The sequence below is a fragment of the Cupressus sempervirens genome, chromosome 10, assembly GCF_028749045.1.
Source record: "Cupressus sempervirens isolate cs-2001-9-10 chromosome 10, ASM2874904v1, whole genome shotgun sequence".
Taxonomy (NCBI): domain Eukaryota; kingdom Viridiplantae; phylum Streptophyta; class Pinopsida; order Cupressales; family Cupressaceae; genus Cupressus; species Cupressus sempervirens.
The window spans coordinates 444,227,038-444,250,959 of record NC_143127.1 but is presented as its reverse complement, the minus strand read 5'-3'; the positions used below and the strand labels follow the sequence as shown (position 1 = coordinate 444,250,959).

Here is a 23,922-nt window from a genome sequence, read left to right as displayed (position 1 = left end):
TATTTGGACAAAAAGTGACAAAATCGGACATAAAAGGAGGGATTGCAGGTGAGCAAAGATGGGCTTTTGTTTGTATGGCCAAAAGAATGCAAGTTGGATGCATATGTTTATGTGCAAAATGAAAACTTTGGTATTTAAAAGTGTAACCTTTTACCAAAATCAGGTTCTCTAGAGGTAATTACATGTGGTAAAAATAAAACATCTTTACTTGAGATAAACATATGATTGCATTCAAAGAATGTAATTGCATGTGTTGGAGAATGGAATTTGGAAAATGGATGAAGTGTGGATTGGCATAGAAGATGAAATTATGTAAATGCACTTGCATTCTTCGGTGAGAATCCTCAACTTTCTTCCAAAAAATAAATCAAAACAAACAAAAAACAAGCAAGAAAAACTATGAACAAAACAAAAAATTACCTCTTGCTATTGACTCAAACCTGACAGACTTCAACATATCACTTTACACACAATTTTCATTTTTGGAGTTTGGAAAAGCTTTTTGCATTTGCAATGAGAGGATTTCAAACTTATTTAAAGAGAAAATGCAAGACATGGGCTGCATTTGAAAAAATGGACAAAAATGAGCCAAAGAATACAATAATGTAGCAAAACAAGTAAGAAATACAAACAAAGTTGAATCCTTATACTTACTTGGAGCTCAATAAGCCAAAAATGGAGGAAAGAGAAGTTTAGATGAATAGATTTTCTCCAAAATTTTGTTCTCCAAGTGCAAACACATGCAACAACTAAGAGCCTTTGAAAAAAAAAAAAAAAAAACTTTCAATACAAAATCGTGGTCTCCAAGGGCAAACACATGTGCATGAAAGACCAAGATGTTGTTGCAAATTTGCAATCTTCTTCCTTCAAACGTTTTTGTGCCAAATTGGACTTAGAATGATCAAAAGCATGGACATTTTTGCTTCAGAATGCCAAAACATTATCTCAAGGCTCATTTACATGAAAAATGTTTTGGTGAAAAATGTGCCCTAGAAATGCATTTACATGAGGCTTTTCGCTGGAAATGAAGAGAAACATGGACTTTAGATGCAAACACATGCATTCAAAGGCAAAAACATGGTCTCAAGATGCAAATGCATGAGCTAAAATGCATGTTTTTGGTGAAAAACGCACTCTCAGCCCCTTTGCATGTCATGTTTTCATGTAATTTGTGAATAATGTCTTTGGAATAATGTTATATGCATCCAAGAAGCAAATCACACTCTATGGATGCAAACACATGTTTTATTTTTCTTGCAATTCCAATGTTTTCCTCTTATGGACAAAATCGGACTCTCTAAGGTGAAACGCATGGAGCAAATGCATATGCAAATCGTACTCTAGAAGGGCCTTTGCATGTGACATTTTTCTTGGGAGAGGCTTTTTACATGCAAGTCGGACTCTATACATGCAAAGACATGTTTTATTTTGGGCCTTTTCATTTGTCTAAGTCAAACATATCTCTCCAAGAGCAAAATCACATTCTCAGTATGCAATGGCATGTTTTATTTTTTCCTTAAGTGCAAATCACAATCTCTAAGTGTCATTATGACTTTCATGCATTTGGGTTGGACAAGTCAAAATCGCACTCTAGAGATGCATTTGCATATTTTGGTCATTTACATTTTCATGCAAGAGGAAAATTGCATTCTCTAGATGCAATTGCATGAAACAGATTTCAAAAAGACATGTTATTGAGTTGCACAACTTAAACTTCTTCTATAGCACATGTCTAATTGATTATTGAGGAAATATTATTTTAAATGGGTCAAATAGAATATTTACGCTATATAGTTTACATATTGTGTAAATATTTATTTATAAGCAACACTTTATTTAGATGTTTTAAATAAAACATTAAAGTAAAAATCAACATTAAATTAGACTATATAGTGCACTATAGTCACTTGAGTGAAAAATTAAAAAAACAACTCCGCATGAAAATAGAACATGAAGTGGACTATAGTTACTTAAATCACTTAAGTGACAAAAGTAACTTAACAACATAACATAAAGTCATTTTTAAGTTATATTTTTCAAAAAGTGAATCTCAACATTAGAATATAACATCCATTTTTTAAATATGCAATTGAGCTTGGAGAGTCCACTTTTTGGGCACTTAAATAGTCATATCTTTTGACAAATAAGTCCGATTAAGCTCTAAGATATACCGAATCAAAGGGAAAACCAAAAGCAGGAGATTGAACGAAACAAAAAGTTTAAAGCAAACTAAAAAACACTCGAAAAAGAAAATGACTTTGAAGGCTTCAAAAATCAAGTATAGGCTAATAAAATGAAAAAATAGAAAAAGACTTGATGAAAGCCTTCGGTAAAAAGATTCACTACGCGAATTGAGAATGACTAGTTGATCAATGTTGGCCAATTAAAGAGTGAATTGTCTCAGAGATATGTGAAACTTAGTTGGAAAAGTTTCGTACTATTACCTCCATTCTGTGATGACAAAATAGAGGACAACATGTATAAATAGGCTCTTTGCTAGTATAAATAGCCTCATTGCCAAAATATAAGAAATGAGATTAAATCCACCACTGAGATCATTGTCACCAATACACTATAATACAGAATTAATATATCAATGTGCTACCAATTTCATCCATGCACATGATCATCAATATGCATATCTCGTATTATTAGATTCACATTCACTTTGCAAACAAGAATAACACAAGCCACACAAACAACTGAAATTATCAGTCTTCTTATGCTGTTTGATGCCATCAACCATGTTGACCTAAGACAATTTGAAATAGGTCATACCGAAATTGTAATTCAGTAACTTGTGTTCATAAATTCACTTTCATTTCAGTTAGAATTCAATTAGCTGCACATTGCATTGGAAGAAAACTTAAAATACACGTAGTGTCCAAGTAACCAAACAAAAGGGGACATTGGAAAGGGCAATATTGTTAGAGTGCTAAGTTGTGTTGTTCATGTGGTTGTCATTAATTGTTATCATTGATGTCAACATATCATATGCATATTTAGGATCTGGCTGTATCGGAAGAAGTGTACTGATATCCTAGGCATCTTTCACTGAAGGATGTATTGTAAGTGTTTATCCTTATCGTTTACAATGGTGGTTCCATTTGGTGTGCAACTTGTTAAAAACACCTTAACTGATGTCTAGTTCATTAGAATTAACTTCTCCATGGTTTTTATGAGTTTGGGTTTCCATGTAAAATTTGGTGTTCTTTGTGTTGGTGTTTCTGTGCTTTCATGTTTATGTCTATCATAAATGTTTAAAGTGGTTACTAATAGATCAGTATCTCATAGTGTTATTGTTTATGAGTTTACCAACAAAGTAAATGTTTTAGAAAGTATTGGGAAATTACTGATTTGCCTAAGTCCAGAACAAAAGTTTTATTCCTATCATAATATCATTCATCAATGATGAAATACCATACTATCAATATCCAAGATTCAAATGTATTTATTAGAAATTTGGAACAGGTCCCAAAGTTTTAACTAGAAAATAGGAAAATCTAAAATGTTGTAATATGCAATTAATGAATTATCCTGAATCGTGATTATGTTCAAAGTTAATTATCATAAATTTCTAATCTTTGTTAGCTAATTATTAATTAGGATTCCATATAAGGATGAGCTAACCATTGAACAACATCTCTGCCTTTTGGGTTTCTGTCGGTCAAGAAATTTTTGCCCCACAGGTAAGAATTTGGCCACAGGCACCAAATCTCAAAAGGAAGAAATTATCAATGTTTACAATGAATTCATTTGTTTTATAACCCTAGCAGGGATTTCTGAAACTTATGCACTATAAAATCAAATTTTAAATAACAATTTTTTAATCTTCTTAAAGTGACTTGATATATTTTACCCAAGATATGTCACATTACAAAAATCAAGTATGCAACTTAAGCATAATCATTTGAATACAAGTTGCCTAAAAGGACATTATTTTAGTCAGCTTAGTCTGATTAATTCAATTTTTCTCTCCAAGTTCTTGGGCCGAACATAGATACATTACGAGACAATTGAAGATGAAGCAATTGTATTTCTTTTTATCAAGATTACTAAGCTTAATTACCTAAAATAAGAATGCAATTCAGAGGCAAACACCCTAGCTATGGCCTTTATGTGCTTTAGATGAATATTGAACAGAACTAAAATAAAAATTAAAAAGAATAAAATAGCAAAACGCTATGATTTTATAGCAAAAAAGAGAGTACATAAGCAGGGCAATCACTATTGGTTAGATGCAGTCCTTGATCTCTGCTTTCTTTGTTAGTATGTACTTATTTTATTCCTATGCAATGCAGAAACTGAAAAGTCGTGAAAAAAAGTAAATGAAGGATTCTCATCGAGAATCAAAAAATCATCTCTCCCAGCGGTTTGAAAGTAGAATGAACTATTGGATAAGGACAAACAACTGATAAATTAAATGATGTGCTGATACAGGGTTCTTTTGGTACTGCCTCTTGTGGGGGTGATAACTCTTTGAAAGGAATTCAAAAATCAAGAGGTTAGATATGTGTTGGAAAGTTTAGCTTACAAATCAATTTGAAAGGTGGTGAAGATTGAATTCCATTGCATTTGATGGAACAATGCACTCTGTGAAGCTCCAAAATTGCAAAATTAGAAATTATGGAAAAATATAAAAAATAACGAGTTTCAGAATGACCCAGACTTCAACCTAGATTACTGATACATAAGGCTCCCTTGAAAGATGATGGTCTAATTTCAACTGGAGCCAATGGGAGTAGGCCCAAAGTTGAGCAAGAAGAGACCATGACCTTATCCTATAGCGATAATGAGGGAAATGCATTTAATAGTTGTAAAAGTACAAAATAAGCATGGGATGCAAGTTAAGAGAGTTCAAACTTCATATATTCATAAAAAAACATCTTACAAAGGCTGCCAATAATGTTTTAAAAGATTTGTATAGATAATAATTTAAGTTTTATAAATACAGAGATAAAATGTATTATATGAAAAAGAGAATAAGGAAGACATGATGTAGGTTTAAAAAATTTAAGATCTTGAAAAACTTTAGGGTTGGACAATCATTATTGATTAGTAATAATTTTCTTTAAATATAAAAAGTGCACAGAATTTACCAGAAAAATTAGCAAAAGATTGGGAAGAAAAAGTAAACAGTACAGAACGAATGATAAAATGTTAAAAGGTGAACAGTACAACCTAAGGTTTTATAAAGTGGTTTGGAGAGGAGGGATTCTGAATCAGCTAATATCTTCTTACGGGGATAGTTCAAAATTATTGGTAGGATACGTACCTTTCATATTATACTCATTGCTTATGCAATGAAATATTCCATGGAAAATGAAATTGAGATTCCTGTATTTATGTTTGTGGTATCAAAAAACACAGAAATATAAAGAATACAAAAAATTATAGCATGCATTCAATATTTTATCTGAGATTGCAAGAAATGGCATATCATTAAATATTGTGACTTCGAGGGCTTATTTCCAGACAGTGTTTCTTATTAACTACATAACGTAAAAAAATCGTATATAATGTCCAGAAGCTTTACCTCAATAAAGCCATTCCCAAATTTTACTCCATTACCAAAGTTGTATGCCCTTGCAAGGTGTCGATTGAGAGAAGCTGAATTAAATTGAGTAAGAATGTAAACTTTGTTGATTCCACTATTGATACAGTTGCTCATTGGCACATCAATTAAACGGTATGCACCCCCAATAGGAACCTGCAAGAAAAAACTCTTGGTAAAGATCACTCATAAGATATTCATTAATTTTGAATAACTGCACTTCAAAATTTACAGCCAGATGTTTGATCAGTGATTTCGCTAAAATCAGTCAATCTTTTCATGTCTAGACCTTCTCAAGGTTCAAAGAATCAAAAAACCAGGAATAAAACATGATCATAACAAAGAACATACAATATCAATAAAACTGTTTTTTTATGTAGCATCTGTCATTGGTCGTACCACTACCAACCACTAGTAACTTTTCCTCTCCATCCATATGTAGATCAGACAATTGTTTCTGGGCACTAAACAATCAAAGGCAAGTAATATGGGAGCTTTCCCCCTAAGGTGATATATTAGATATTCTAGTTTAAGTTATAATCCACTAAAGTTGATTCAAGTGCTGCATATTTTTTCTAATACAATTAAACAAAAAAAATTCCTCCCAACAGATAGATCATAATCTGATAGAGGCTTGATGTACAGGTGGATTTGATTGGTTGGGTAGTTTCCAACCTAATTTAAGATATCACCAATTTTGTACCTTAACCTTTACCTAATTGATTACTCAAATATATTAATTGGAAGAACCTGCTTACTTGAGATGGATTTTATCGTACCTATGTAAAATTTCCATATCATGCCAGAATTTCAGCTAAAATTTGTACTTAACATGAAATGACTTTATAAAGTTTTATTAGTTTTTTGTATCCAACTATGTAATATTTACTTATTAGTTTGTCGGAAGTTGTTAGGATTTAATTATTAGTAATTGTAGACAAATTCTTTCTCCCTCATAATCGTTATGTTCTTTAAATAGGTTTCTCATAGTCAAGGAAATTAGTCTAATCCTTGACTGATCATCCCTATTCTACTTCATTGTAAGAATTTCTCTCTAAATAGCATGCATTGTTATTTATATTCTTTTAAGCGGGTAAACAATTTATCAAATATAGAAGTAACGTTGATACCATTGCTTTAAAAATGTCAGGTCTAACTTAAGACATTGATGCTCCTAGACCCCAACAAAGGCAAGAAGAGACCACACACGGTCAAGATTGTAATTACCCGTTCCCCTATGTGCCCTCTACGTAAGGATTTTTGTCCCTTTGTTTGACCAAATTTTGCTTGATGGAGATGAATTGTGGTGTCCATACAGTGCAAGAAAACTACCGTACGGTTAGGCCATGGATCACATGGCTTGGAAGGGGAAAAGATAGAGGTTGTACGGTATTGTTGATGTTTGTATTGTATGTGGGAATTACCAACAAATAGGTCATACAGGAGGCTGTACAAGGGCAAAAATTAACGAGTGTGCAATAAGGGAGGTCATACGGTAGGCTTGGAAAGGTCGTATGGTATGAGAGGAAACAAGGTCGTATGGATGGGAAGACAAGACCGTATGTAGGGTAATGATGGGGTAAGGAAGGATGCTCTTTGTGTTGTGGGAAGTGAGTGGTGTACGGATGGAGGGGAGAATGCTAAGTTATGCAACCATAAGCTTACAAATCCGAATTCATGAAATAAATCCAAACAAGGATGGAGATTCGAACATGAAGAACCTTCAATTAATATTTGCCAAAAGATGGTGCTCCAATTTTCCAGATCCGAGCGAAGTATTACAAGCAACGAAATAGGGTGAGGGTTGAATCCCACCAAAACCGAAATAGCCAAATAGGGAAGGTCTTTCACTTCCAAAATGGCGAACAACAAAGAATCCCAATGGGAATTTGCAGTACAAAGAAATAATCCAAATTGCATACCAATGACTACCTACAAGCCGTGTTTAAATACCCTTCAAGAAAACCTTTCCAAAGGTGTACAAAGATAGCCGATGGCTACGTTAACCTACAGGAACTAAAATAAAAATGGGTCCAAGATATACTAAATCAATCAACCCATTAACAAAAGTTTAATTAATAATTTATTTTATGACGGGAACATTACAGTCCCTCTATCCCAAATTTTGCTTGTCCTCAAGCAAACACAATGCCTAATGTTGTAGAATGTGCTCGCCTTCCCATGTTGCATTGTCCAATGGAAAGTGTCTCCAACATACCAAATATTCCTTCACCATGTGGTTCTGCAGGGTCTTCTCATGTACTTCGATGATCTTGGCCGGTTCCAATATGAGCTTCCCTTCTTCATTAAGCAGTGGAAGGTTTGCAGCTATCTTGATGTTCCGCCCCACAACTTTCTTAAGGCAGGAGACTTGAAAAATATTATGAATAGGGCTCCCCTCTAGAACTTCCATCTCATCGGCTACTTCTTCGATGCGGCCAACTACACGATAAGGGCCATAAAATCATGGCTTCAATTTTTCTTTCCCCTTTTCCTTCAATGAGGACTGTCGGTTTGGTTGAAGTCTAAGATAGACCAAGTCACCCACTTCAAAACTTCTCTCGATTCGGTATCTATCAGCATACATCTTTTGTTGTTTTTGCGCCCTTCGTAAGTTTTCCTTCAAGCATCTCAAGATGTCATGTCCCTCCTAAAGCCAGTTTCTCACCCTTGGTGCGTGGCTATCACCCAGTATTGTGTCGACGAATGAAAGGGGTCCATACTCATATAGCACTTTGAAGGGTGTCATTCCAATGAACATGTGGTAGGTGGTATTGTAACAAAATTCCCCGAGGTGCATCCATTTGACCCATGCCATTTGTTGTGTCAAGACATAGTTCTGAAGGTAGCCTTCTAACCACTTGTTCACAATTTTTGTCTGTTTGAAGGTGGTAACTAGTACTTGGCGACAATTTTGTTCCTGTCAACCAAAACAGTTATGTCTAGAAGATACTGATAAATTGCCCATCCCGATCACTAACAATGTTTCGGGGTAACTTGTGGAGGTGATAGACTTCTCTAAAAAATAGATCTGCTACCTTAGTGACCTGAAAGTCTGAGGGAATGGCAAAGAAATATGCATACTTCGTCAGTCTATCAACAACCAAGAAAATATAGTTCTTCCCGTTCACCTTAGGGAGTTTAGTAATGAAGTCCATCGAGATAATTTTCCACTTTTGTTTTGGTATAGGCAGAGGTTGTAGTAACCCAGCGAGTAGAGTATGTTTGGATTTATTTTGCTAGCAGACCACACACTCTCTTACATACTACAATGTCTCCTTTAAGACCTTTCCATGAAAACCTCTCCCTGAGTTGTTTGTTAGTTTTGAGAAAACTTGGGTGTCTAGCCAAGGGTGAGTCATGTACCTCCTTCAAGATTTTTTGCTTTAGTTTGAATTCAAGCACTAAATATATCCACTTCTTATAGTAAATGATGTCATTCACCACTTTGTACCGATCATCTTAAGTGTTTCCATCCATTAGCTCACAAGAAAACATGTTTCTGAAATATTCCACCAACAAATGTGCTTTCCAGTCAGCTGAAATCTAAGTCAGTAAGCAGATAGCGGGTTTCTAGGACAAAGCATTTGCAACCACATTGTTCTTTCCCTTCACATATGCAATGTCAAAATTAAAATCCTAAACCTTGCTGGCCCATTTTTGTTGCCTTTTGTTCAAGTCTCGTTGCTCCATAAAATATCTCAAGCTATTATGATCAGTATGTCAACAAACTTTGCACCCACTAGATACTGTCAGAACTTGGTTAGTGCATGAACGATGACCAACATCTCTTTGTCATAAATGGAATATAGACACTCTGCTTGTGTAAGTTTTCAACTCTCGTAGGCTATGGGGTGTCAATCTTGCATTAGTATTGCGCCAATGCCTTCTCCGGATGCGTCACACTCCAGAATGAATGGTCAAGGGAAGTCAGGCAAGGCGAGTAGTAGACAGGTGCTCATTACTTCTTTCAACTTATCAAAAGTGTGTTGCACCTTTTCATTCCACCGGAAGGAAACCTTTTCTTTCAGATCTATCAATGGTGCACTGAGCTAAGAGAATCCTTTTACAAACCTCCAATAATAATTGCACAGTCCAAAAAAACCTCACAACTCAGAAAGTGATTTTTGGGCGGGCCAATCAAGGATAGCTTGAATCTTCTTCTGATGAATCTGTACTCCAAATTTACTGACAGCGTGCCCCAAGTACAATATTTTTGTCATACCGAATTCACACTTGGATCCCTTGGCGAACAAAGACTGATCCTTCATGATCCTTAGGACTTCATCTAGATACTTCAAGTGCTCTTCCCATGACTTGCTATAAATAAGGATGTCATCAAAGAATATCTACTTATGCAAGTGTTTGTTGAAGATGCGATTCATGCATGACTAGAATGTAGCAGTTGCATTTGTTAATCCGAACGGCATGACTAGGAACTCATAATGCCCGTAGTGACAATGAAAGGTCGCCTTCTCCACGTCTTCTTCCCTCATGGGGATCCAATGGTGTCCGGAAGGAAGATCTATTTTCAAAAAATAAATCGTGCAATGTAATTCATCTAGCAACACATCAATCCTTGGAATAGGATATCCATTTTTTATCGTCTTTTTCTTCAACACACAGTAGTCCACGCACATGTGTATCATCCCATCCTTTTTAACCAACACCACTAATGATGCAAAAGGGCTAGAACTGAGACAAATCCATCCTTTTTAAATTAGTTCTTGAATCATCTTTTCGATCTTATATTTGAATTTCTTGGGATGGTGGTAGTGTGGTTATGACTGATTTGGCACTTGCTTCCAACTCAATAGTATCTTCAAACCCCCGATGGGGAGGTACACCTAGAGGAATGTCCATAAAAACTTCATCATGAGCACTCAAGATATTCTGAAGATCGTCATCCTAGGGAAGTGCCTGTTGTCCTATTATGAGTTCTAAAACAAAACAGTGTACCAAAAAATTGCCTCCATCTGATGTGCTGAAACTTTCTTCGGTCCCTCATTGGCTATTCCATGGAGAACACCTTCTTCCCATCGATAGAAAAAGTGAAGTCCATTTGTTTGAAGCTCTGAGTGTATTCATCAAGTGTCTCCATCCACAACATTCCCAAAATAACCTCTATATCATCTACGTCCACTATGAAGAAATCTTCTATCACTATGTGGTTAGCCATGGTGATACTTAGTTGGCGAACAAGGTATGTATAGGGCAAAAGGGTCCCTTCAGTGACCTTGACCTGGAATCCTATGTGCATCTCATTTGGTAGTGTTGATGTCAATTTTGTACCACTACATAACATATAGCAATCAAACACTTGATATGGGATATCAAACACTCAATTCCTTTCCTGAAAAGTTAATACTCATGAAGACATGAGAAGAACTCCAATGTTCCTTGCACCTGTGGATACTAACCCAGTTATCAATGTGATTTGTTGTTAATCACATAGGCGGCCTTACGTTGTTCATTCGAGGATGACTTGGGTTTTGGGATGATGGTGATGATTTTTTGTATGACTGCCAAATGATGTTGATGGTGGTGATGATGGAGGGTGTATTCAAATGACTTATGCCTTCCTAACTTTCTTCTTCAATACTCCAATTACTAAACTGCTTGCTATCCTACTCCTATTCCTATGAATGGAAAGAATAACAAATAGACGGGGATTGAATCTAATGAAAGCTAACCAGCGCCTCTATCTCCATAGATGCAATGATTCAAAGGAAAAAGACTAGTTTACCACACAAGGCTTCCTAACAAGCCACTAGGATGCTAGTGGCCTAGTTTATAAATCCCTATCAAACATCCACTAATATCACCATGCAACTATCCATCTACTCTTACTTAGCAACTTTCTCAAAATGCAATCTACTTTAACAACTTCAAAGTAAATCTAATTCTAATTATTGGAAGTAGAAACCATGTAATAACAACAAATGTTCTTAATCACCATGCAAGTCACGACAATGATAAAGAAAGGCAATTTTGGTATTATCTTAGCAACAATTTTCTCTGACCCTTTACAAATGAGAGCAAATGGCCTTATATAGAGGCCAAAATTACAACCAACGGTAGAGATTAAGAGGCAAAACCAACGATCTAGATTGGATCCTAGAAACTCTAATTAGGGTTGCCAACCCATCGGCCAATGAGAAGACGCCACCTCATCAATGGACCAATGAAGAAAAAGAAAAGTGGCAACTGATGAGAAGACACCAAAATGGAAGCCAATCAAAATCAGACACCTATCCTACCCAAGAAGAAGGAGAATTTTCCACTTGGGCTTACATCAAATGATCTTCTAATATAGTTCTACCCCTTTCTTTCATCTTTTTAGTCAAAGCAATAAACTTGGCTAGCTTGTCGTTGACTTCCTTCATGGGAGGGCAAAGTGTATGTTTCATCTTGAGCTCAGTTGAATTCATCATGTTGCTCTCTTCTTGCAGTGTTTTCTCATGATTCTTCTCATATTCTTTCACGTATCCGATAAAGGCATTGAGGGAGGCAAGGTTGCCCAAATGTTTCTTCTTGATGGTAACCTTCCCCAACTCATTCAATCTTGATCCAAACTTTGTCTCATTGACGTTTTCCTCTTTGACATCTTCAAATTCAAGTGCAGCCCCAACATCGCTCATCATGGTTGAAATGGAATTGTCAATGCCTGGGCTATGTTGTGCAATCTCATTCTGTACCTCTTTAAGTATTCTCCATCTGATACTCAAGGCAACAAACCAAGACTCTACCTTACTCAATCCTCCATCTACCAACTTGGCTCTTTCCAAATATTTCTCCGGTAGCTCCATGAATGTCTGTAACCTAAGAATGGCTAAGTCCTTGACTAGAAGGAAATCCTTCCATTCACCTTCAAATATTCTAAATTTATCTCTAATAGCCACTAATGACCTGAATGTCAAGACAAAGGAAGGCAAGAAATTTTTCCCATCTTGGATTGTATTATGGATCCAATCTTTGACTTCACACAGCTAAGCCATTATCTCTTCTATGTTGCTCTCGCTATCTTGTGGAGGGCTGCCTAGTGCAACTGTTGGATAAGCTGACAATCTCTTCAATACTTATTTTCAGCCTCCAACTTTACAATCCTTTCGTTTGCCTTCCTCAACCTTTCTCTGATTGAAACTATGCCTTCCTGGATCTCCTCACATTCCATGTCATCCGTGATTTGTCCCAAGTTATGCTCTATTATCTCATATTCCTAAGCTACAATCTCATCCAATGCCTTGCTAACCATTGGTATAACAATCTGAACTTTCCAGTGACCATCATTGCCGCTCCCAATTACCTTTGTCACTGTTTTTGCAATTTGTTTTTGGTTCTCGCTATCACACTTTTCCATTAATCCTTGGATATCTTCAACTGTTCGAGTAGTCACTACCTGGCCTCTTGGCATAAGCATTTGCCTTAACCATAGTGGTGCAGTACATCTCCCCAAATCTAGATTTGGTTTGATTAGCAAAGCATTGCCAACAGCCTCGAGCGCCTGGCTCGTTTCCTCAATATCAATTGGCCTATCCTCTTCTTCACTAGTGACTGTCACATCCTCTGCATGTTGGTTCTTCAAGAGAGGAGAGTACCCGATGCTATTTCTGTAACCACTTGACTTTGAATCAGAGCTCACCTCTACCGTGACCCCTTGTCCACTTGTAATATCTTCTTGGCTTCTAGCCTCAAATTATACTCTCCCTTGACGGTGCTGCATTCTGTTTCTCTGCTGGAGGTTCCTGATGTTCTTAACTCTTCTCAGTCCCCAAACCTCTCTTTTTGCTCTTAACTGTCCTTTATTACTGGCTACTGCCCTCACCTTTCTGTCTGACTGACTCTGCTAGACCTTCCTTTGGTTTCATTTTCTCATAAGTGAGGTATACCCTTTGACTTTGTAATTTCCTTAACTTCCCGTTATACCATGACTCGGTGTGCAAATCAACTGTCCTTGTAACTACCTCCAAGGAAGGATCCTGATGATCATCCCAATCCACTAGATTCAATTCCATTCCATCCATTGTATCATAATCTTCTCTTAGCACATTTTCATCATCTTCCAGTTGATTGAGAATATCAAGGCCTCTACATCTGATTGCCCTCATCATGTTCACTGTCAATCTTGAGAAAGCTAGCTTTCTCACATGAAAGTCATCTTGGGCATTGGCCCAAAAATCTTCTATAGTGGGAACATGTTTAAATGTATTTTTGTGAGATGCCTTGATAAGACCATTAGGATCAAATCCTTGCCTTGCTCTATACCATGCTAGATGATACCATTCTAATTCTTTCTTTGCAGTTGCAAAAGCAAGAGGATTGGGGCAACTATCATTGCCAATTCCAAATGAGAAGGTAATCCCTGTCTCACCTTTAAGTTTCATCATTTTGTCATAATGCTCAAGTTGCCTAACCAATTCCATCAAAACTACCTTGTCAAGTGGGTACCTAGAAGTCTCTTGGGACATACTGTGCTTTCTGCTACTCTAATATATGTGAATTGCAGAAATTAGATGAACCAACTCCCATACTTGACTTTTGCTTATGCTTCCGATGAGAGCCTCTTAGTAGGTGTCCCTTGTAATATCCTTATTGTCTTCATGGCAAAGGCATCACAAAACATCTTATAATCCTTGGTGTTGTGCAAATGAAGTTGTAGATAGCACTCGTGCACCAAACATTGCCTCGGCCCATTGCCAATTACTCCTGAGGCCTTAACTCCAGGATTTTCATATAATCTTGCAATTAGATAGAAAAGATAGGAGTCCATACAGAATTGTTTTTTATTTTGTATGGTCCTAAGTTGCAATTCTAAATTCTCGCTTATAATCCTAACCTAATCAAATTTTTTTTTTCCTTTTTCAATTCTATCAATAAAATAATACATCCAGTTCTCAAATTGCATACCTTGAGCTAAGCCCATGATCCGGCTGAGAAGCACCATGAGATCGCCATATTCTAATTTGAAATTTGATACAGTGAGTCTTGATGATCTGGTAACTCCCTTCTTGCCTTCGTCCAACCAATTTTTCTTTAAGTGAATGAAGTAAGCCTCCTGATTATCCTGAAATAACTTAGCCGCCTGATCCATCATTACCACTATCATGCTTTTATACTGAGGAATATTAAATGCTTCTTCAACCACTTGTCCGTTGATGTTGGCCAACACTCTCTTCCCTTCATCAAAAATGATGGACTTGGTAACAATACCAAATCGGGATGCACACTCCATTATCAATTCTGGACAAGGGAAGGTAGGAGGGAAGGCCGCTGCGTGTACAATTCCACTTTTGTAGATTTTCTTTGCCATGGGGAATTGCCCTTCCTTCAATCTATCCTTTAACTACATCATGTTCACTGTATCGATATTAGTGTCGCTTATTCGCCTCACTTTTGAGAAGGTGGTCTTAGGCATCACATCTTCTTTGTTTTTTTTGGTATACGTTTCCTTTGGGTTCTTGCTTGCACTAACATCTACCATCCTAAACACTTATTTCTGCCTTTTTGTTCTAAATGATATGGACTACACTTATCAATCTCCAACCTTCTTTCTATCGATGGAATCTAGCTTATTTCTACCTCATCAAGTCCTACCTCTACACTTATCAATCTCCAACCTTCAACCTAGGAATGAGACTACCACTTATTTCTGCCTCTTCATTACCTTAGGATGGACTACATTTATATCTCCCAATTTCAACCTAGGGTGGTCTAGCTTATTTCTACCTCAGCAAGTGCCCTATCATGAAATCTACACTTATCTCTCCAAACTTCAACCTATCAATGGGATGATGAAGTGGTGGATGATGAATGCAAGAATAATATAAGGGAAACGAAACCAAGTAAGAACAAGGAATAGAATCCGCCTTCAACAATCTTCACCTCTAAGATGAATAGAATTGCAACTTAATTTGATCTTTACCAATAACTAAGCCCTCTTCAAGTTCAAATCAGGTTTCCGAAATTTTAATCCTCCTTGCAAATAATGATGCCTTAGCAAAAATTAAAATTTTGCCTCCTTGAAATCACCCACATTTGTCAAAATCAAACCCTTGGATCATGTATCTCCTTTACCAAATAAAATCCCCCAAATCTAGGGTAGAAATTCACAGCCTTTGGAAGAAAATCAAACCTCACAAAATCATTCAAGCAAGAGAAAAATTTCAAATCTGCTCCAAAGTCTAACCTAGGGCGGAAATTTGCCCAAGATGGAAGAAGAAAAATGCCACCAAGCAAGGAAAAATCTACCCAAATTAATTGCCCAAGTCTGCAAGCTGCCCTTCTAGAAAAAAATTGCTCAACACATGAGGAGAAGGAAGATGGAATGAGGAGATGAGAGAAGGGGGAGCCCCTCTTATACCAAAATTTCCATGTCCTTTCAAGCTAGCCGACTTATCCTGCAGGAAAGCAAAATTAAATTAGCATCTTTATTAATGACCCAGATTTAAATGCAATGCTAAAATTACTTAGCTCAAAGTGAAATTAGCCCATTTAATTGCTGTTTGTGATCAAAAATTGCAAAATAAAACAAGGAAAGCCTAGGAGATGCCAAAATTTTCATTAAAAAATATTTTAGCAATTAAAATATCATTAATATTAAATTTAACAAGCTAAAATCGATTTTCAATTTCAATTTACCAATTTCCTTTAATATTTAAAAATCTTATAGGCAATATTTCAACCAATTTAATGAAATTTAGCAATTTAATCCACTTTCAATTTTGCAACGCAATTTTAATTTTTAACCAAATAAATCATTTTCCTAGCATCCAAATTTGATTTTCCAGTTTCAATTTAGCTATCAAAAATTTCCTTTTTCACCGAAAAATTTAAGATTTTCCAAAATAATTAAATCTAAAAAAATTCATTTTGAAAATGTTCAAGTCTATACAATTATTTCCAATTTCCAAAATCTAAGTCCAAAATTTTGCAAATTTATCCTACCAAATATTGTTCTAACCATCGAAAAAAATGTTGTTTTTGAAATTTGTTTGGCCTAAGGATAAAATTACATTTTACAAAAAATCAAGTTAACATCAGGTGAAAAAAAAACAAATCACATCCCTCCTCCCTAGCCTAAAGGCGTCTAAGGTGTAAAATTTTCAAATCAAAAACTTTTGGACAACTCCGAAAAATTTACTAAGGCAATCGGAAAAATTCTGAAAATCCACAAAAATTACCAAGGCTTGCTCGAAAAAGGGGGTCCCCAAAATTTTTGGGGTGATGGTGTGAAAACCTCACAATAGGTAGACCTCTTTGTTTCACTAGAGATGAGTTTATGAAGTTTAGAGTAGCTCTGCTATTGAGCATCACCATGACCCTTTGTCCTTGAAGGGTTCCCCGTACATGAAACACCATGCACCTCGGGCTCCCAACTAGGGCGATAGTTCCTCCATGTTGTACCAATGCTGCAATTCTTTCCATATAGTTCAAGCTAACCATTTTGGTGTCCTTGTGGAGTTGGTTGTCTTTGGAGGGTATATCTTCCTGTTCATCCTCATCATTGAACCTAACTTCAGTGTAGTGATTTTTTCCTTTTATCGAGGCATCTGTGCCCATGTTTCCACAGTCCTTTGTAGTTGAAACATAGTTTCTTCCTTCGGAGTTCTTATCTAGTAGTTTTGTCCAACAACGGCTTCTTTGACAGAGGTTTATTATCTTTGTCCCTTGGAAACACCGGTCGTTTGGAATGTGAGTACTCTTGAGAGGATGACATCGATGATGATGCCATACTTTGAGCCTTCTTGATGGCTTTCGACAGGGTGGCAGCATTGAACCCTTTAACCTAACCCTTCAATGGCTCTATCAGCCCATCCATGAAAAGCACTATCCATCTTTCAGAAATGTGTGTGACCAAAACAAAAAGTTTCTGAATTCCGTAATGTACTAATCAACCAATCCAGTTTTAGCTATGCCAATTCTTTGAAATTAAGTTCTAGATCTTTACCGTCAAATAGATCTATCAATCCCTCAATGAATTCCACATAGGCATTTATTTGGTCATGCCCCAGTGTGATGGTGTCATGATGCCACCATTCATGCGCTACTCCCTCCAAGTGTAATGCCGCAAATTTAATTACTTCTTCTTCTGGCATAGGATTAAGTTAGAAGTAAGTATCGGCCTTCATTACCCACAGTTGCGCAAATATGGATCCGAATACATCAAATGGAGAAAAATTTACTTTACTCAACTTCCTTCTGAGATCATTGTTAAAATATCCTCGATTTTCGCATCTTGAATATCTCATTCTCAAATTTGTGTAGTCTTTGTAAGATATATCTTCCTCAAAATTCACATTCTTCCAGTCTTCTCTCAACTGTTCTTGAACTTCATCAAAGGTTGGCTACTTCCGTCCATTGGGGAAAAGATGACATGGAAGGCGTGAGAGTGCTGGATGATGGTTTGGTTTACTTGACACCGAGTTCGTGTTGTGACCATTCTATTCACCGGGTACTTTATTGTCTGCCAATTTCTTGAGAGTTTCTTCCAAGAATCGATCTGTGCCTGATTCCTCGCAAGTTCTCGTACCAGCACTACGATTTTGGCAGCCGTGGGTTTTGGTTTAGTTGCCATTCTATCAACCGAATGGGATCTTCTTCTCTTCCAGCATTAAACTCTCATTCACTGTCCACAGGCTAGCAGGATTGAAGCTTTGATACCACTATAATGACCCGTTCCCCTATGTGCCCTCTACGTAAGGGATTTTGTCCCTTCGTTTGACCAAATTTTGCTTGTTGGAGATGAATTGTGGTGGCCGTACAATGTAGGAAAAGTTTTGTATGGTTAGGACATGTATCACACGGCTTGGGAGGGGAAAAGACAGAGGTCATATAGTATTGTTGATGTTCGTATAGTATGTGGGAATTACCAAAAGATAGGTCATTCGATAGGCCGTACGTGGGCATCAATTGACAAGTTTGCAATAATAGGGGTCGTACAATATCTAGGTGGTCATATAGTACGTATGGAAAGGTCATACAATATGAGAGGAAACAAGGGTGTATGGATGGGAAGACAAGACTGTACATAGGGTAATGATGGGGTATGGAAAGATGCTCTCCGTGCTGTGAGAAGTGAGTGGTTTACGAATGGAGGGGAAAATTGTAATGTCCCCACTAATAGGGTTAGTTAGGAACAAGTGATACCGGAAAAATAAATGTTAGAATCACAATAATAATAAAACTATATTATTCTACCCTCTAAGTGAACCCAAATCTTAAGGACATCTCCAGATTGGGATTTGCAAAAATATAGGTCATTCTGCAGGCCGTATGTGGGCATCAATTGACAAGTTTGCAATAAGGGAGGTCGTACAATATCTAGGTGGTTGTACAGTACGTATGGAAAGGTCATACAGTATGAGAGGAAACAAGGGTGTACGGATGGGAAGACAGGACTATACATAGGGTAATGATGGGGTACGGAAAGATGCTCTCTATGGTGTGGGAAGTGAGTGGTGTACGGATGGAGGGGAAAATTGTAATGTCCCCACTAATAGGGTTAGTTAGGGACAAGTAATACCTACAAAATAAATGTTAGAATTACAATAATAATAAAAATAACTATATTATTCTACCCTTTAATTTAACCCAAATCTTAAGGACATCTCCAGTCAGGCTTCTTAGCTCATAGCTACCTTGCTATCATCCCGGGAGCACAACCCTTAAGATTCTTCTTGGACGGGCATCCTCTATCCAAGGCCAACGATATATGCATATGTTTAACAACATCAAAATATTTTGGCACATCGATTATTGGCCATGGCGGACAATGGAGATCTTAATATCTCCATGCTCCATGCTTCGATATCAAATCTCGGCCATAGCAGACAATGTAGATATTAATATCTTATACACTCCATGCTTCGAGTTCACATTGATTCTCAGCCATGGCGGACAATGGAGATCTTAATATCTCACATGCTCCATGCTTTGAGTCTCATTAATATCCATGGTGTTAACTCCATGAGCTAACACAATATTATCCACAAGTATGGTTCATAAATATATTCATAAACATAATTAAATAAATATAATTCATAAACATACCTTTCTTACCTTCTTTTCCAAGAGTCGCACCCTTTCATAATATAAATGCTTTAAAAATTCACAACACTCTATAGTTATAATTCTTTCGAAAAGTCACAACCCTTCATAACTAAAATCCTTTGGAAAACTCCCAATACTTTATAATTAAAATATTTTTGAAGAGTCACAACTGTTCATAATTATGACTCTTTCAAAGGTTCGCATCCTTTCAATATCAATGATATCTTTTTAAAAAGTCACTTCCTTATTTTCTTCATATTACTTTCTTCTTCCATTTTCCTTTTGAACTCCTCTCCTCTTCTCTTCCTTTTTTCTACTCTCTAAAATAAACTCTCCTCCCTTTTATATCTTAATTTTAAGGAGTCATGTCTATTTGTTAAACATCTCTTGAATTTTCATTAGATTTTAGTTAATTTATATTATTCTATGTTATATTATTTATTTACTTATATGTGTTTATTTTATTTATTATTAAATTTTATTTAGAAAGTTAACATACTTTCTACAATAATGTTTTTTGTATTTAATTTTATTTCTTTCTTTACTTATTGAAATTTTATTATTTTTTAATTTTTTAAAATATCATACTAAATATTATTTTATTAATATAGATTAAATAACTATTATTTTCTTGGTTTATAGTTTAGTATTAGTTTTAATATAACTTTATTATTTATTTTATAATATTGTATTATCTAATTATTATTAAAATTCTATCTTAAAATGGGGATATGACAAAAATGCTAAGTTATGCAACCATAAACTTACAGATCCAAATTCATGAAATAAATCCAAACAAGAATGAAGATTTGAACATGAATCACCTTCAATTAATATTTGCCAAAAGATGGTGCTCTGATTTGCCAGATCCGAGTAAAGTATTACAGGCGACAGAATAGGTTGAGGGTTGAATCCCACCGAAGCTAGAATAGCCAAATAGGGAAGGTCTTTCACTTAGAGAATCCCAACGGGATTTCGCAATACAAAGAAATAATCCAAATTGCATACCAACGACTACCTACAAGCAATGCTTAAATACCCATTGGAAAAACTTTTCCGAGGGTGTACAAAGATAGCGGACGGCTACACTAACCTATAGGAACTAAAACAAAAATGGGTTCGATATATACTAAATCAATCAGCCCATTGACAAAAGTTTAATTAATAATTTATTTTATGACTAGAACATAACAAAGATGAAGAGATTGCATGACCTCTAAGGGTGGTGGAGCAAAGAAAGTGAAGATAGCAAGGGAGAGGAAACAAAAAGATTCCATTAGTACAAATTCATGGCCAAAGCCAATCTTAAAGTAGAATTAGGAATCAAAATGCATCTAAAAGCCACAATAGAAAATGAAGAGAAAAAAAATTCAAATCGCTATAAACATCCATACAAGTGAGGAATGAGAGGAGATAGCTAGACATTTCCCCTTTCCTAAAGATGTATAATTGATCTTATGGCCCAAGTTAGGCTATAAAAAATAATTGTCCCCCAAAATTGAAATTGAATTAAAAGACTTCTAGCAAATAAACAGAAGGGATTGTGCAACAATAATATTTGAGGCAATGAAGAATTTCTTATTGAAGACAAGATCAAACCTAGGACACCTAAAATGAAGATAGGATTGGGAGAAAAGAGTTTAAGGTGGAAATAGTGGTGTCGAAACCACCAAAGTCTCAAAAAGGGTAGAGGATATGGATATGTCCCAAAGTTTCAAGGAGATCTTGAATTGAACTTCTTGAGGATATTTTTTAGGCATCACACTTACATCAAACAATGGTGACTCCTATAGAAACTCTTAATTTCAAGAGGTAAAAACTGCCAAAAATAAATGGAGATGGATTCAAAGATCCACCAAGATAGTCATGTCTTGTTTTTAGAATTAAAGGAATTAATTGAGTACCTACAACATATTCTTTAGTTCTCATAGGCTAAAAGATGAAATAAGGGAAAATATTAATATTTTAAGCTGTTCCAGTCTCTTTAATTTCAAAAGAGAAACTTTAATATTATTATAGGGCTTGTCTAATCTTTTAAAAGTACATATCATCAAAGACTGTATTTTTTAATCTAGAAAGTATCTTTAAATACATGGAGGGAAAATGTAAATTCAAGAAATAGAGGTCTCAAAAGAAAAATATAATAGAAAGGCATTGCTTAGAGAAAATAATCTAAGTTTTCCATTTTATATTCCTTCCAAATGAGAGTTTGACATGTTCAAGGATAAAAACCTTAATGTGAGAGGTCTAGAGGAAAAAGAACCCTCTTGGTGTCCATATTTGGATTCAAAGACATAAACCCTCGTATTTATTGGAGGTGATTCTGTTTGCGAATAAAAATTGTGCTCAATTGTTGAATGTTATTAGGCATTTGTGAGGTGAATCTTTTGATGATTATATTAGGTCATTGGTTTTTGATGAAGTGTTGTTTTTTACAGTTATGCCCCTATGGGGTGTAATGTCTCTCTCTTAGGCAAAACAAATTATACAGAGTTTGGCTTATAATCAAGGGTTCCCTTAGGTTAGCAGAGTGGTTAGAGAACCCAACCAAAGGTTCTGGAGGTTAGTGGGGAGATGGACAATTTGAGATAGTCTCCTATTATGAGGGATTCCTATTTTTAAAGGATTGATTGCAAGTTGTTAGGAACACATCAAGACCTCGAGGATCATTTTAAAGGCTTTGGTGGTTGTTTCTATTATTTAGAGAGGATCCCTAATTTTTAGGAATGGAGTTGTTCATTCGTTTCCTATATTCAGACATCACTGGGATGGCACATGCATCAAAAAAAATTAGTTTGGGATGGTGAGTTGATGGAATTTGAATAAAGATAAAGTACTAAAGTATAGACTTTAATACATTACGAGTCCAATTTCCATCGGCCATCTTCAAGAGATATTGTTTTATTAAAGTTTGGATAAATAAATTTTACTAAGATAAGAAACTACGACTCTAAAATTAAATTGGGTTTGAGATAATAAAACAACATTGGAGGCAACTATTTAATCTTTCATTCATTCATTTTTACAGCTGAGAATTCAGATTGAGCAGCATATTGAAGCTTTTGGGAAGGAAGAACTCTCTGAAGATCAGAAGGTTGAAACCCCAACTTTCCTTCAGATGTTTGTTCATCTAAATTTCTCCATTGGGCAGATAGATAGCAGTAAGAGCAATATTGACTGAGTTTGCAGCAGGTAGAGGACAACTGGGGAAGATTTGAGAAGGTTGGGTTCCTCTCTGCCAATCATACCTACCTCTACACCAATTGTACATTTTCTTAGGGTCAATTTCACTCTCTTCTAGATGCATACCCTAAATCAATCATTGGAATTTGTGCAATAGCTTCCAAATCAGATTTATCAGCAGATCATTTGTGTGATTCATTGAAACATGTAATGTCCCCTTTCTGGAACATTAGGAAATTACAAGCCAACAATAAAATATTAAAATTGACTTGTTGGGAAGTTGAATGCAAATAATTTAAATACCGTCATTTTTAATATTATAAAGATAAAAAGGTGACAAAAGAGTAAGAAGACGAAAGACAGGAGAGGGGAGGCTGAATGGTAACAATGTTAAGAATTCAAGAAGAAAGCAAGTTTCGTTTCAGGATATGCTCAGATATTGGTTTAGATTTTCAGATTTCTTCTCTTGAAATAATTGCAAGCTTCGCTTTAGCCAGCTTCGAGGACAGAAACCCTCTCACTAGAAGACAGTGGACAAAAACCCATTGTTCCTAGGAGACATCATATTAGGTGTCTCACTTGTGATTGAACCCTTTTCTCTTATTCTTCAGTCTGATTTTTATTTTGTGTATGTGTGATTGGAGTTTTTTGTTATTAAAAAAAAAATTTGATTATGATAATTCATTTGAAAAATCATATTGTGCTCATTGTTGAATATTAGTGGGCATTTGTGAGGTGAATCTTTTTTATGCTTATATTAGATCATTGGTTTTTTATGAAGTGTTGTTTTTTACTGTTATGCCCCTATTGGATGTAATGTCTCTCTCTTAGGCAAAACAAAATATAGAGAGTTTGGCCTATAATCAAGGGTTCTCTTAGGTTAGTAGAGTGGGTAGAGGACCCAACCAGAGGTTTTGGAGCTTAGTGGGGAGCTTTACAAGCCATTTTGGACTATTTTAGGTAGTCTCCTATCTTTTATGAGGGATTCTTATTTTTAAGGGATTATTTGGGAGTTGGCAGGAGCACATCAAGAGACCTCGAGGATCATTTTAGAGGCTTTGGTGGTTGTTTCTATTATTTAGAGAGGATCCCTAACTTTTAGGAATGGAGCTGTTCATTCATTTCCTATATTTAGA

At 35.8% G+C, this 23,922-nt stretch overlaps 1 protein-coding gene across 3 annotated transcripts in view; it reads right to left on the bottom strand.

The window, feature by feature from the left end:
- Positions 1 to 23,922, bottom strand: part of LOC149534628 (glucose-1-phosphate adenylyltransferase large subunit 3, chloroplastic/amyloplastic-like) — a 362,597-nt gene that overhangs the window by 214,097 nt on the left and 124,578 nt on the right. For 2 of the 3 annotated variants that reach the window (XM_089803934.1, XM_089803933.1), the window contains one exon: positions 5,537 to 5,710. The exons of the other annotated variant lie outside the window; for it this stretch is intronic. In XM_089803934.1, the coding sequence (XP_089660060.1) occupies positions 5,537 to 5,710 (174 nt within the window). The remainder of the gene's footprint in view (positions 1 to 5,536; positions 5,711 to 23,922) is intronic. 3 annotated transcript variants of the gene reach the window in all.